At 36.6% G+C, this 16,093-nt stretch overlaps 1 protein-coding gene across 3 annotated transcripts in view; it reads right to left on the minus strand.

Moving 5' to 3' along the window:
- The window catches only part of wdpcp (WD repeat containing planar cell polarity effector), a 424,187-nt gene that overhangs the window by 84,298 nt on the left and 323,796 nt on the right, over nucleotides 1–16,093 (minus strand). For all 3 annotated transcript variants that reach the window (XR_007933616.1, XM_051919684.1, XM_028820594.2), the window contains 2 exons: nucleotides 5,344–5,532; nucleotides 381–504 (listed from right to left, as the gene is read on the minus strand). Coding sequence is in view for 2 of the 3 variants with exons in the window: in XM_051919684.1 (XP_051775644.1) it covers nucleotides 381–504; nucleotides 5,344–5,532 (313 nt within the window). In the remaining variant the exon portion in view is untranslated. The remainder of the gene's footprint in view (nucleotides 1–380; nucleotides 505–5,343; nucleotides 5,533–16,093) is intronic.

Genomic DNA, 16,093 nt, shown 5'->3' on the forward strand with positions numbered 1-16,093 from the left:
TTTTCTCAGTGTTATTCAATGTTTTTACATTTAGTTTACTATTACGCTGTGCATTCTATGGTTTACTTAACTAGATTTATGTTTAAAAACTTAAAAAAAAATATATATTTACATACAGTTCGTATGGTCTGGAACGGATTAATTGTATTTACATACAATCCTATGGGGGAAATTGCTTCAGTTCACGACCAAATCGGTTTACGACCAGAGTTTTGGAACGAATTATGGTCGTGAACCAAGGTTCCACTGTATATTGAAACACTGTAAAAGTAAAAAATAAACTTTATTTTTAAAGTTTATCATTAGGTAAAGTTTATAGTATTGTTTAATATTTTTCAAAAATTCTCTGGTTTATTCATATCATTAATTGTTGCTCTTACCTGAGAAGGTGGTGAAAAAAGCGGCGGGCATATTTACAAATGGCGTCTCTGTACTCCAACACCGTAGTTTCAGTGAGGGGTCTAGCTGGAGTATAAAATGTTCCAAGAACTGCTTCTATCTGAGCTGTAGGAAAAAGTGACAAATATTTATATAAATATAATCATGGAGCACTCAAAAAAAACATACCAAAAGACTTTCATTTACTCATTTATTTGACACTACTTACCGTATTTCACAGGTGGATAGAGGATAAGAGCTTATCAGAACAACAACGGGATGAAGGCAAAAGAGCATTTAACTACAGGACACACTGAAAATTGAGGGGACATTTTATCTCAGGGCAAACTTAATGACTTTGAATTCAGGACTCTGGAGCTGTGAGTCCAGTTCCTAGCAAGCACATCTACCTTTTCAGTGTACAAAGATGTCAAATGCCCACAGTTACAACACTGAAATATTTGAAAGACCTGCAGAAACTAAAGTAAATGTCAAAGATAAGCTGTAGAGATGCTTCTGTGCAGAAGGACCAGGAAGGCTTGTGGGGGTGGAAGGTACAATGAATACAGTAAAATACAAGGAAATCCTGAAAGTAAACCTGATGTAGTTTGTATGAAACCTTTGCCTTGGGAGGACATTTGTTTTAAGCAAGACAACAGCTCCAAGCATAAAGCTAAAGATACACTGGAATGGTTTCAAAACAACAATGTCCTGAAGTGGCCAAGTCAAAGTCCAGATCTTAATACAATTTAGAATTTGTGACTGGATTTTAAAAAGACTGTTCATTCACAATCTCCATGCCACGTAACTGAGCTTGAGCAATTTTTCACAGAAAAATGGGGAAAATCAGTGGTGTCTAGATGTGCAAAGCAGAAAGTGACCTGTGCATACAGAATCGGAGTAGAGTCATCTAATAATTACTCATGTGAAGGGGCTGCATACTTATGCAATCAGTTATTTTATGTTTTATATTTTTAATTAATTTAGACCACTTTGCAGACACCCATTTCCACTTTGGCATTAAAGTCTTTTGCTATTGATCAATGTCAATAAAGTCAAATTAAATCCACTGTGATTCAATGTTGTAAAACAATAAAATGTGAAAACATCCAAGGAGATGAATAATTTTTAGAGGCACTACTTTAGATCGTGTTTCCAGATTTCGCTGTGCATTTGAGACTTCTCTAAGGCGTTGGTCTCCAATAAATGCCGTCGACTGCGCCGCATCAGATGCTTGTTCGGTGGATGAAGTGCATGGCTGCTGAATGTCAGTATAGCATCCGCTCTTCTAGTGATAACACGTCACACAATTCTTATTTTATTGCTCATACATATTGTTTTCTAATATTTTGTTGTAGTATTTCGGAAAACATGTTATTTCTTTTGTAAAATTTTTATTTTTATTTCATTTTTAATTTGTAGGGCCTACAAAATGGAGACAAAAAAAGTCAAACAGCAAAATCTTTTAACGTTCTTTAGTAGAAGCAAGGACAATATTCAGCAGAAAATTAGTGAGGGTGCTGAAAGAATGCCAAGTACTAGTGCTTCAAGTTTAGGAGAAACACAGAAAAATAAATACGTTGATACTTCGGAATGTGAAATACAAACCAAAAAGAGAAAAGGAAACTATGTTAGGCATTACGATAAAGAGTATTTAAAGCTTGGTTTCATTGTAGCCCCTGTCAATGAACTATCGCCACGGCCTTTGTGTGTAGTATGTTCCGAAATTCTGTCAAATGAAGCTATGAAACCTTCCAAACTTGCTTGTCATTTGCATTTGAAAGATAGAGATTTTACTGATAAGCCATTGGACTTTTTTGAAAGATTACGTGACCAGATAAAAATGCAGAAAAGTCAAATGAAAATGATGACGACGCTGCTTCAAGCGTCTTATTTAGTTGCGCTTCAAATAGCTAAATCGAAAAAAACGTTTACTATTGGTGAGGAGTTAGTAAAGCCTTGCATCTTAGATGTCGTATGAGAAATTTTAGGTCCTCAAGCTGCTGTAAAACTAGAGGCCATACCACTTTCAGACACCATCATTATGAGAAGAATTGTTGAGATGGCCACTGATATTGAAAATCAAGTTGTAGAGGGGATAAAGAAATCGAGATGTTTTGCGATTCAACTTAATGAATCAACTGACGTGAGTAATCATGCTATCCTACTTTGCTTCATGAGGTATGGTGAAGATGAAGACATAAGGGAAGAACTTCTTTGTTGTCTTGACTTACCTGGACGAACCACTGGTTCAGAAATATTTAATGCTCTTGATGAGTATTTTCAAGCGCAGGGCTTAGACTGGAGCAAATGCGTCGGAGTGTGTACTGACGGTGCTGCGAGCATGACTGGACGTCGCTTAGGAGTAGTTGCGAAAATAAAAGAAGTCGCGCACCCTGAAGTTTTGTCCACTTACTGTATGATCCACCGAGAGCACCTAGCTGCAAAGAAGCTTTCTACTGAACTAAACACTGTGAAGAATGACGCGGTGAAGATTATTAATGAAATTTGTAGTCGAGCTATGAACTCAAGGCTCTTCACGACACTATGTGAGAGGATGGACTCACACCACCAACATCTCCTTCTCCATGCAGAAGTGAGGTGGTTATCGAGAGGAAGGGTTCTTTTACGCCTTTTCGAACTGAGGGAAGAAGTAAAGCAATTTTTGCGAGAGCGAAAATCTGAACTGGAGCCTTTGTTGAATGAAGAATGGCTGGCAAAGCTTGCTTACATGGCAGACATATAAATTCTGCTCAATGAAGTTAATATTTCTCTGCAGGGGTCATATACAAATATTTTTACTTTAAGAAATAAAATGGATGCGTTCAAAAAGAATAGTCACTTACAAGAGGAAGATATAGAAATGTTTCCAATTTTGGAAGAATTTTTGATTGCTGCTGATGTCAACCAGAAAGTCATATTCAACATAATAAGTCAACATTTAAGAGCATTAGCTGAAAATTTTAATAATTATTTCCCTGAAAATAATAGGAGTATAGGTATAAATGTAACCTCTGGATTAATAATCCATTCTTGGAAGATATGAAGTCATGTGCACTTGATCCTCATGAAAAAGAAAAGCTGATCGAGTTGTCTTCTGATGTCACTCTGGTGTCCAGACATAAAATGCAATCATTGTCTCAATTTTGGAAATCACTAGAAAAAGAATATCCATCTTTGAGTTATAAAGCTATCAAATTACTGGTCATTTTTTCGACTTACTATTTGTGCGAAAAGACTTTTTCAGCCATGTCAATAACAAAAACCAAACCGAGAAATCGAATGGATGTTAATGCAGTGCTTCGACCCTCAGAAACAACTCTGCAGCCACGTATATATATTAAATTTTCTAACAAAGAAGCAGCAGCAGATGTCGCACTAAAAAATTGTAATTGTATAACTGTATAACATATACCTATATAATAATAAAATACTATCTATATTGGTTTTTATTTGTGTCTTAGCTTTCAGCTGGTCCGCGAAATATTAATCCTATTTTCACCGGTCCGCAGGTGCAAAAAGGTTGAAGAACACTGTCGTGAGTGACCGACTGATCTTTAGATCTTCATTGTCATCCTTCAAAACCATAGATGTTAGCCTGCACCACACTGTGTGGTAAAATGGCCAGTTGTCCTAAACCAAATGGAATTTGGCTTCCTTTTCACAAATAAACTTCGCTCTGAGGTTTTTTTTTTCACTTTTTACAGACTTTTTGTTTTCCTCTTCTATATTTACAGCTGGCTGTTGCTTTACACTGTAAATTTAGGTGAACACATGAATAAGCCAACAAACTGTATTTAAAACTGAAATCAGATGCCCCCCTCAATTACACAATGTTTTTTTTTCTACCTCTTTCAATACACTGTATTCAAACAGATATTTTAAAATGAATACAGACTGATCCAGGTAAGTCACACTACTCTCATCCGCCATGCAATTTTTAGGTCATGTTTCTTTAATTGCACAAAAAAAGAACGGAACTCTCCAATTATTAATGATGTCAGCTAAAATGTACACAAAGTATAATAAGGACTGAATAAGCACCTGTGCACTAAAACAATGTGAACTTCATGGAAAAATGAATACCTGCATTATTCAAAATTCTAAGATTGTTGACAAAGTGACAAGTTAAACCATTAATTAAATTAAGTAATCCTTTAACAGGAAAAATTAATTTGTATACCTGAGGCTGTGACTCTTACTTTAGTTCATTTTATTTACTCCTCCTAATGTACCACATTATGTCCTCTGATTGAGCTGAGTATTAATTGAAAAGCTGCATGAAACTGTGCCTCCAATAAGATAAAGAGCAAACAAACTCATAATTAGGGACTGGCAAAGGTTCAAAACACTGAGCTGTTTTATCCTCCAATTTTGGAGTTTTATAGATAGGAATAAATGTCAGGTATTTCCTTAAAATGTAATACACCAGAAATCGAAATATCAGAAAAAGATGCAGTTACAAATAATACCATAAAATATACCAATAAAAAGTAAACAAAAAAATTGCTTATCTTGGTAAAAGGTAAGCTAGAAGGCAGAGAAAACAACATTAATTTTCTCCTTGTCAGAAATTCCATTTAGCAAAATTAAATGTATCTTTTGATGTTTCTCAAGATCAGAGCAGATTGCATATAGAAAAACAAGTAAACACTACAAGACTTTGATGGTTATTAAAGAAGATGGAAAAAATAAGCTGGTAACAACCAGAATTCACTAAGATATTTCCAATAAATTGGCGTGACAGTGTAGCTTTTAAACCTGCCGGAATCCCAAGAGATATCCTTGCTGAACAGGCACCAGGCAAAACTAATGAAATGAATGTCAGCTTCAAAAAACAATTCCCACGAGACGCTGAAGTGGTATGTTAGGAAGGAATGTTTACACAAGATCAAGAAAGCAAGAAAAGAGAAACTTTTCATTAGCAGAAAGACCTTTAAAAGAGATTCAACAGAATGTACACACCTTCTCTTTCTGCTGTCAGATTCTGCCGGAGAAGATGGTCAAAAATGGCACTGAGGCAGATGTAGCAGTCCGGCCCCATTGTATTCCAATTGATGGCACTTAAGATGTTAACAGCTTCATCAATTTGGCCATAACGAATACACTGGTGCACAAGCTCAGTGTGCCCCAGCTGGCCTGTTGTCATGGCACCTGTCAGAAAAAAAAATCACTGAGATTAAATTATTAAATTACCTCCCATCCTTCATGTGACATGTATAAGATATGGATACTTTTATTTATACATATACCATTTGTGCAATGTATCCGGGCAGGTAAAAACATCTTCAATGAAGAAAGTGAACAGTGATAACAAATTTTGAGAACAGACATACCTGTTGATTGGAATTTTACTGTAAAAGTCAGGATCATTATTATAATGGTTTCATTTTACAGCGCCTCATTTTAAATATGTCTTCCTTGTGTGTGTAACTGCATGAATCATTCATATCCTTTTGAAATAAAGTTAAAACAAATTGATAATTTGTGCAATTAACAGTGACTCTCATCTAATTGTGCTTAAGTTGCATGTGGGGATTTCTTACAATTCACAATAACCTTAACACATTACAATGAAATAAGATCCTCAATGGGTCAGATGGACATTTTAGGTCCTGCTGCTACTCATGATTTAACGAGCTTTGGGTTGCTTCCCATTGTTCATTAGCACACAATGGCACTGAGCAGAAGAGCTAAACATAATATTGGACTCCTCATATCTAATTGGCTGTAAGGAAGTGCTTCTCTTTCTCTTCAATGCATGGTCAGCGTTTTTATTGTTCACTAGGACCATACTAGAGAAGAATTTTTTTTTTGTTTGCAGAAATAGCGTAGTACTGATGTCATCCCTTCCAAACTCACTGGACGCAATTTTTCAATAATAAAACATAATCTGTTACAGAGAGCCACATTCACCACCCAGCTAATGATTACAGTTATATAATGGATTAGTGTTCTAAAAAACGGAATATAAATTAACCACTTTACCACCCAGCTAATTATTACATTTATATGATGGATTAGCGTTCTGAAGAACAGGAATATAAAATATCCATCCATTCATCTATTATTGAACCCATTTAATCCAGTTATGGTTTGGGAGAGTTAGAACCAATGAGCAGCATATTAAAATGCATATTCATTTTCTAGTCGTAGAAAGAACAACCTTCTTACAACGATCACTAACATTGTAAAATCAACCTGAACTTTCAGATGGCATTAAAAATTTCAAATAGCTTTCTTCTTATGTTAGTGATGAAAAATTAACCGTTTGCCATTGTATTGTGAGAAACTGCCAGAGTGGTATGAGACACCAGCCTGTGCAGTGTTCTGGACATAAGAGCCTGTGTTCAGCCCATCAGTTTTTCCATGACCCGAATGCAGGAGAACAATAACATAACACAGCTTCTTTAAAGCCTTGAACAACAAGCAGCTAATCAACATGTATTTTTCATTACTGGAACCCACTAACAACTAGATCAGTCGTGAAAAAAAAGTTAATTATTTAGCAGTTGACTAATCCAAGGGATTCAATCACCCTGAGTAACAAGAAGCAACCAATCAATACAGTACTTAACCTTGTTAGCTCATGAACAACAATTCAATTGCCCATTGGGCAAACAACAATATGTGGACACAGCAGGAAACCAAGCATAGTACAAATGAAGCATGGATTTATTTATATATTAGCCTTTGTATGGCAAACAGTTCCAAGCACTATTTGAAGATGTCAAGAGAGGTTAAATGTAAATGACAGGATGATTCCATCTGGACAAACAAACCTCTTCTGCAAGGTTCAGATCCAAAGAGCCTGCTAAATAAGGGGATAGACAACTTATTGTCTAATTGATTAAAAAATGTAGTGTTTCAATTAAAAGTACAAGCTAGCAATTAACAGTCAGGCCCTTAAGTCCCCAGTGAGTACCCTAATGTTAGCAATAAATCAGCTGATCTCTTGACGCACAGCAAAAAGCAGAGCTATTCCTAAGTGACTGCTGTGAGGTAAATCACAAGAGGGAGACGACTGAAAAGAAAAGAAAAAAAAAAAAACAGAGCTACAACTTTTTACAACTAGGAAAACTGCCATTCCTCAATGTATGAATGCAAAATGTTGAATGTAACAAATAAAAAATATAAAAGGCAAGCAGTTACAGAAAGCCATACTTTGGAGGCCTCTCTAGTAAATTGTATGCAGCTACACATGCATGACAAACCAGGCTGCATCCACCTAAAATAAAGAAACCCGCTAAGCCAGCTTGTGTTGTACATTCAGTTGAAATGTGTACTTGTCTCGCCTTTCTGACAGAATTAAAGGCATGTATGTTGCACCGGTGTGAACGTGTTGGTGATGCATTTGAACAGAGTCATTTATTGAAACTGTCCTTCACTGCTGCAGCTAGGTTAATGAGATGACCAATTGTAAAATCAAACCACACATATGCCAGGTAAAATATATGTCCAGATGAGATAGCTGCATGTGGCAAAAAAGCAGCCCTGGATTCTTGCCAATCTATTCTTAAACAGCATTTCAAAATTGCATTCCCATCTGTGACTAAAAGAAAAAAAAACAACACTGGGAAAATATTTTATGTAATGACTGTATAGCATAAATATGTTTACTTTTCAACTTAGTCCTTTGCTTACATATTAAGAAGATGGGCTTATCAGAGTCTGGCGTCCATAAATGCTGAATAAACTGCAGTGGCTGCAGCCCTCAATACACAAATGACAATGTTCACATGCTAAGGCCAAACTCATTTTCCGTTTATTGCTGAGTGTGAGTTTTTTTCTTCAGAAAATGTCAGAGTATCTTTCCAAAGCCTTTTTCTATCTCAGATTTTTGCACTGCAATTAAAACCGGCAGTGGTAGCATAGACAGAATAGAAGCCTGAGATAAATGAATACTGCTGTTCAAGGATTCAGTGTGGCACTTCAATAAAGGCGACTGGTCTTCAGCCAGTGATAGAGGCCAAAAAGGCACAGAGCATTTTCTGTAATCAGATTGTTTATTATTTCTTTTTTTTTTTTTAGAATTTTAAACACTAAGAACAAAGCCTATAAATTACAATATTAACAAGAGACCTCTCTCCCCTTTCTATGCATATTCTATTCCTTTCTTCCACTTTTGTCTGAAAACCCGTTCTAATTAACGAATCTAGAATTTTAAAGGAATTTCCCAAATACATTATAGGCTCTGATACACCTGTGTGTTCTCCACTCTGTATGCTAACACGTTCCTATAAAACTCCATCTTGGATATCCAAAAGCAGGAAAAACAGTTAACTTGCGCTTTAATACATATATATTGTTTCATTTCAAAATTATAGCCTTCTGTTTTTTAATATTGTTTTGCTGGGTGCTCTGAATTTTTTGCCAACACAGTGCAAAGACATCATACACAAGCTTTATTTAGAGCTGCTCTGTCTTTCCAGTTTGTCTCATTTAACTGGACTGGCCCCGGACCAGGTGTTACATCCTTGTTGTCTTTGACTCTAAAATAACTTTACCAATGTGGGGTGGATCTCAAGCCAGAGATTTGTTAAAATTCATATTCATGAATATCAGGTGACTAGGGTAGCTTTTGGCACAAAGAGTAGTCTAAATTGAAAGGACAATTTAGTATGGAAGAGGTGACATGAAAATAAGAAATGATTACAATGATATGTTGGAGCAGAATGTGGCAGTTGTTATTATTGGGTAAAGCCATATGCTGTAATTGGTGATACAAACTGCTATGTGACATCAAAGTACCGACTGCGACATTTCTAACCCTATTTTTTGCAACTGCTAGTTCAAAGTAGTGACTGCCAGTGGAAAAAAAGGAGCAGACTAGAGTTGTCTCAGATTGTCTAACACATTCTCACAAACAGTGCAAGGGCAAATCTGCTAAGGGCAGGGTGCTGATATCTCAGGGGCATTTTTAGGATATGAAATCTATATGAATTGATGAGTATTGTCCTGCTGCATAATGACGCCAGCTAAGCCTTTCATTAAAAGTCTTAAGATGGGTGGTCAAGATTTTCCTGATGTACACCCTAACAAGAAACATTGGCGACCATCTATAACAGGTATGTGCCCTCCTCATCATCACACACAATGTTTTGGTGATGCACAGTTCCAAACTGTTGTGCAGATTGCACTACTCAGACTTTGAGTCTGGTTGTCATTAGTTCCAAGGAAGTTTTGAGATTCACTGGTGAAATTAACACACCACCACCTCAAATGCAATTCCCAAGGGGAAATATCATCATGCATGATGAAAATATGGATTTCCACCTATGCAAGTTATCTAATCTTGGTTCAAGGTGTGACACAGTGATGCTCTGTGGACACCAAATCTCTTCAGTTCCCATGGCTTACCATGTTCTTACCAATGAACGTCTTCCTGCAACAATTATATCTATATGTCAAAAAAAGTGCCACCTAGGCTTACAGAAAGCAATGATCTGACGTCTACCAAAGTCACTCAGTCATTTGTACAATACGACTGATAAAAGAGTTAGTGAGTCTGACCGAGGTCACCATGTTAACACACAGATGCTGAGTGCACCAACTGGTAGTTCATTGAACTGAAATGGACAAGCGATGAGTGAGTGACACAAGAACAGGATTAGAGGTGTCAAAAGTGCAAATAGTGCAAGTTTATTCATCACAAAAACAAGTGTCACTGTAGACATCATCATTCTTCAAGAAATAGTGTTTTAAGGGATATAGTAAATATTTATAAAGAGATAAGTAGCTACAAATCAGCTGTATCCAGTCTACCCACTGAGCAACAATCCATCCCACAATATCTCAGGCATACATGCCATGAATGGAGCCCTGTCACAGCAATCGTTGCTTACCAGACAAACAAAGAACCAGGGACTCTGTGCTCGCTCCACTCACTCTATCCTCATGTCTAATTGCATTGAGTCTGTAGTTCCTCTCTAGCGACATCTTATCTCATCTGCTCTGTGTCAGCAGACTAAACTTTATCCCCAACACCAAACTCGGACTCATGGGCTCTCACTCTCTGCCACATCCAGTCAGTACAGGCTGAGCTCTTACTAGTCCCCTCCATCTCCCCTGTTCTTGGCTGCAGCAAAGCAGGTTTGACCCAGCTCTCATGGATGACTCCCTGTACTAAAGAAGAAACAACCTGTTTGAGCCATCCACTTTCTTCCATAGTTTATTCCATTACGTCACCATCTCCATCTCTATTAATATCTCTAATCAGAGTCATTCTTGGTGTTTTTCTTCTTCACCGATTTAGTTAAGATTGTAAGTGTAATGGTCATGTAAAACTAATTATTTCCATACCTGTATGTCGAGCCCCCCCATGCAATTTTTCTGGGTATCAAAATATTTTTTGACACTACTTTGCCTTGCTCTTTGATTGTGCCACAGAACTGGGCTTGATTCCTATTCCTGGTCACCATGCGTAGTTATAACTTTTAGAGGAACTGTAAAAGTTTCTCATTTGCCAGATGCTGGTAAGACTTTGCCACAATCCTGTTTATCACAGGTTTATTCAATAGAGTCACCTATTGATTTTCACACAACCTGAAAGTATTTCATTTCTATATCGACAGGGACTAAACATAATAGATTCTGCTGTGTTTAGGTCATTTTTTATGTCTGCATTTTCTCTTTTTATTAGCAGTACCTTAATCCAGACTGACTGCAACTATAAAGAATACTTTATTGACCTACCAAATCAGAAAGTGCCCTTGTGGTACATATTGGTAATACCACAATGATCTTAAAGGAATACTCCTCTCAAAAATGATAATTTATTAATCTGTTATTTACCCTGTGTTGTTTGTAGTCATAGGCAAGAAAATTTCTTAATTCAATGTTGTTATGGCAAACAGAGAAAACAAAATTTCTAACACAACAGGCTCCAAAGGGGACCAACACTGAATAAACAGCAAACAACGGCAAAACATATTGCATAATCCAGATGTCCGATATTCAGTTGTATGCTCACAATGCTTCAAACACATGTATTTTTTAATAAATGTTGTTAAATAAACCACTTCTGGAAAATCCCCTGAACATGCTGAACACAGCTGGCGAACATGTTCAAACAGAATCGAGCTTTTGAGTTCAAGACTTTCCCCTAATTCCCAAAATAATAAAAAACCTAATAAGGTATTATGTAGGATACCTCCATGCACAACATCCATCCATCCATCCATTTTTCAACCCGCTGAATCTGAATACAGGGTCACGGGGGTCTGCTGGAGCCAATCCCAGCCAACACAGGGCACAAGGCAGGAACCAATCCCAGGCAGGGTGCCAACCCACCACAGGACAGACACAAACACACCCACACCCACACACCAAGCACACACTAGGGCCAATTTAGAATCTCCAATCCACCTAACCTGCATGTCTTTGGACTGTGGGAGGAAACCGGAGCGCCCGGAGGAAACCCACGCAGACCATGCACAACATTAGGTATATAATGTGATAATATACAGAATAATGTTTCCCAGTGTAGTAGATGAAATGGTGTCATCTAAAACGTATTGTAATAATTATATGTGGAATAGTGTCCCAAGATAGCACTGGTGAATTAGGGTGTGGTTTTAAATTTGGATTTTTCATTTTGTTTTCAATGAATGCTCCCACAATAAAGTCTGCAGTGAAATGTAGGTCCCTACAACTGCACCTTCCCAGTCCATACATATGCATGGACATAATCATTATTATGTGATGTATGTCCATTTGCAGTTTCTTCAAGATTATATGGTATCCCTTGATATGCCCACCATCAGCACATCCTGCTTTCACAACAGTAGACTGAATTGTAATGCCTGTCACTAGAACTACTAATCATTCCTAACACTTGTAGTATTGGCCTCCTGTGGATGCAGCAGCAACTTGTGCAGTAGATTAGTCTACTTCTGCAATTTGTAGGACTAATAAGAGAGAAGTATGTCTTCCCAGCAATATGATATACACCTCCATATAAATGTGTTTACTGATTATACCTGTGGCGTTAACTGTTATAGTTTTAGCTAGTAGCTCAAACAAAACACTGAATGCTGCTTAAATATATTGGCATATATTTTATCAAAACCACTTCTTGTTTTGGATAAGCAGTACTTGCTATATGTCCCCCTTTGGGTGTCAGGAGAGGTAGATAATACATTAATGGAAGCCATTGGCAGTTTGATTAACTGATTAGTGCCTTGTGCTGTTGGAACAGTCCCTGGATCCTTGCAAGGTTCAGATTATAGGTTTATAGTGTCATTATTGTCACGTGTACAGAGTGTTGTGAAACTGTTGCTTGCTTAAACTGTTTCACTAAATGGATGAAAAGTGTGGTAAGGATCAACAGTAATGGAATGCTCCTTTGTCGCTCTTAGTTTTATAAGCAGCTTGTGAAAATAACTGGCTTCAATGGAAAATGAAAGACAAAAATCTAGCTGAGTTTTCATGTCTGCTTTGCCTAAATTAAGTCATCTTGTTCCTATTCAAAAGCATTCTCATTGAAGCCACAATACAGACACAATAGTGACAGACAATTGAGTAAACAGCCGTGCCCTACTTTTGTATTACACTGTCAAAAGTAAAATACATTAGCCCAGGAACCATTTAATTTTTTTTATCACTGTAAGCTTTTTAAACTACACAGAGAGAGAGCTCAACAGCAATACATTTTACATGTAGATCTGTCTCTTCAGGACCCATGGCAATGGCAGCTCAGGACAAAAGCAACAGACTCGAAGTGTGCCCTATATACAGTGCAGGAGGCAGCCTCCCAACCCCTCAATTGACATTTAGTGAATGCAGCAGATATATGATATTACAGAGTATCATTTCAAGCCAGCACACAGAGGTGGGCTTACAGAGTAGTGTGAGATATACTGATGTTGTGTCAGTCTTGTGTTATGAAAGTAAAAAAAATAAAATTTTAAGCATAATGTATTATATAATTGTTTACCTTTGATATTTGTAGACAGGAAAAAGTCTTGCAATGTGGAAGAAATTTAAACAACATCTTATTGATTGGTGTACACATTTTAAGCATTCCAGAACATTATTATTTTTAAAAATTTCAATGTGATGTCTGTTAAAGTTTGCGCATGTCCGCTACATCATTTGCTTGTGTGTGTCTGTACATCCATGGCGGTAACACACCATGTGAGTAGATGAAACTTGATGACTGCGCTCCAATTTAACATTCTTATTACATTCTCAAAGCAACTGACCCCTGGTGGTTTTAAACAAGACTGATTCATGGCAACTTCTGACTTCATTTCCAGAAGTCTCCTCTTTCAAATATTACCTCAAATACAGTTCAAAATATTTGAATGAGGCATTGTTCAGGGTTTAACAACTGTTTCTGATCTGCTGTCATTTCTCATTTATCAGTGTTTTGCTGTCTATGGCACTATGACTGAACACTTTGGAAAAACGTTTTGAATAAAAATGGTACTGCTTTATGTTTTTTGAAATTTTCAACTGTTAATAAGCAATGGAAAAATGTAAAAAATTCAAAAGAATATATAATGTGCCCACTCAAAATAACGTCATCCATCTACCATGTCAATCATTTAACAGACATTTATATCATGTTTACTTCTGAGAAGTGAGCAGTCAGGTGTTTCTTTATTTTACCGTGTGCTGCTGACAAGAATAGTCAGAGTATGGAATAACTTCCATGACCTTATAGTATATTTTTTTCCAGTCAGAACACTATGCTGGTATATCACTTGCAAATTAACTAATAATATAGTGTCATTATTTTGTGTTATGGACCACATAGTTTTGCTTGATACATTTGTTTCACTTTCTGTTAGTATTTCATATGTTTAAAATATTACTGTTGTGCTTGCTCGCATTGCAGTGCCATTTTGTGGGGACATTTCATCATCATGGCTATTGTTGTCAGTCACATGGGTCATTTGTGAAACACATGACATCAGCGTGGAAAACATATTTAAGACAGTGACAAAGTGGTTTCATTTTCTTAGTTTTGGAATAAAAACAAAAGAAAATAAATTTTGTACTTAGCGATTTTTACATGACTTCTTATAAGTCACTGAGTCCTCTGCTTTGATGTTTGACTTCGACACAAGATTTCTTTCTTCCTTACTGGCATTCTGATCTCTGCCTGTTACTGGACTTTGCAATTTCTATGTGCATTTTGGTCTAATACAAGAATTATTTATGTCTTGGTCTTATTTTTATTTACTTGAGCTTTTCTCGTTCTAACAAAATCTTTAGTTTATCATGAAAATTGTAATTTATTTTTAAAACTAATGTTATTTAATTCATTCACAGAGGCCAATATTCCACACATGTATGCATTACCTGATCAGTTAAGGGTTGGTCCAAAATGAATATCACTAATTTCCACATGTGTAAGAAAATATTTTTTTGAAACTTGCTCAATCTGTTCCCCGTTACATTAGGGGACAACCCATTTAAACAGTGCTGAAAGGTGCAAACTCTGCACAGAGAATGACTGGATGATGGATTTGAACTTTGAAGCTAGACTGATGATGCAGCAACTCCAGCCGCTGCACCTCCTTGCTAAGTGTTTCTGGGAAAGGCACCATCCCACAAGCCTTTAAAGGATGAAAGCAAAAGTTTGGTATTTTTTTAAGTCCAAGTTATTTCTTCACATCATGGGATATAGTAATTTGGCACACTGAATTGCATTCTAAAGTAAAGCATATTTTAAAAAATAACTAGCCTGTCCTTGAGTTTTACATTGGAGGTAATGTATATTGGGGTCCTAAAATAAAAAAGCATTAAAACTTAATAAATACAAACATTTCCCAAGCCAAATATGTTGTCAAATATTGATCCACATCCTCAGATTACACTCACATTGCAAAACAACACAACCATGTTATTTTAAGAAAAGCTAAAAGCGAAACATCTTTGTGAGACTCTGCCCTTTTAAAAGGAGGCCAGCTGTGCTCTTCATTTCACTGTTTGTCTTCCTCCATGGAAACTTTTCAGGGCCAGAGGAATGGATTCACCTTGGAAAGTCATCACAAAGCCCCATTATTGACACTGAATATTGATGCCCAGATGTGAATTGCTGTCTCTGTTCTGTAAACAACTAGACAAAAATGATTGAAAAAAGTCACACTTTATGTGCTTTCGCTGACACTGTTTCACTATATGAATGCTTATTTCATTATTTCACAAAGATATTGCCTGCCGCATGGTATCAACATACAGACGTGTGTTTTGGTGGTCTGGTGAGAGAAAGATTGAGCACACATGTAGCCTGCAATACAGTGTGAGAACTGAGCAGACATTATAGATGCACATTTAGTGTTGAAGTTTAAGGTTGGCACTGATGTTTTAGCATAGGCAGAATGTCAGAGCAGAGCTGTCATTCCTGCACCACAGGACCAGGATCTGCATGGAGTTTACATGTTTTCCCATGTATTTATGGATTAATTGCTATCAATGAATGTCAATGAGTTTACTTACTCAACAACATTATCTTTTGTTCTTTTTTTTTTACCATATTCTAAGCAAGAAAGTCTCATCATGTGTTATAAACATTGATAATTGGTTTGTGGTGCTTTAAACTGCTCTATTGCGAATTCTGCATTTTTCGATTTTACAGTATTTTTTTATCATGCATGCACATAACACACCATGGAAAGACTTTTTTGAAGTTCCAAGTTCAAGTCCCGATTTATTGTTATTTATGCAAACTACAATAAAACTCTTATGTTTGGTCTTCATCACC

The sequence above is a fragment of the Erpetoichthys calabaricus genome, chromosome 15 (assembly GCF_900747795.2).
Source record: "Erpetoichthys calabaricus chromosome 15, fErpCal1.3, whole genome shotgun sequence".
Lineage (NCBI taxonomy): Eukaryota > Metazoa > Chordata > Cladistia > Polypteriformes > Polypteridae > Erpetoichthys > Erpetoichthys calabaricus.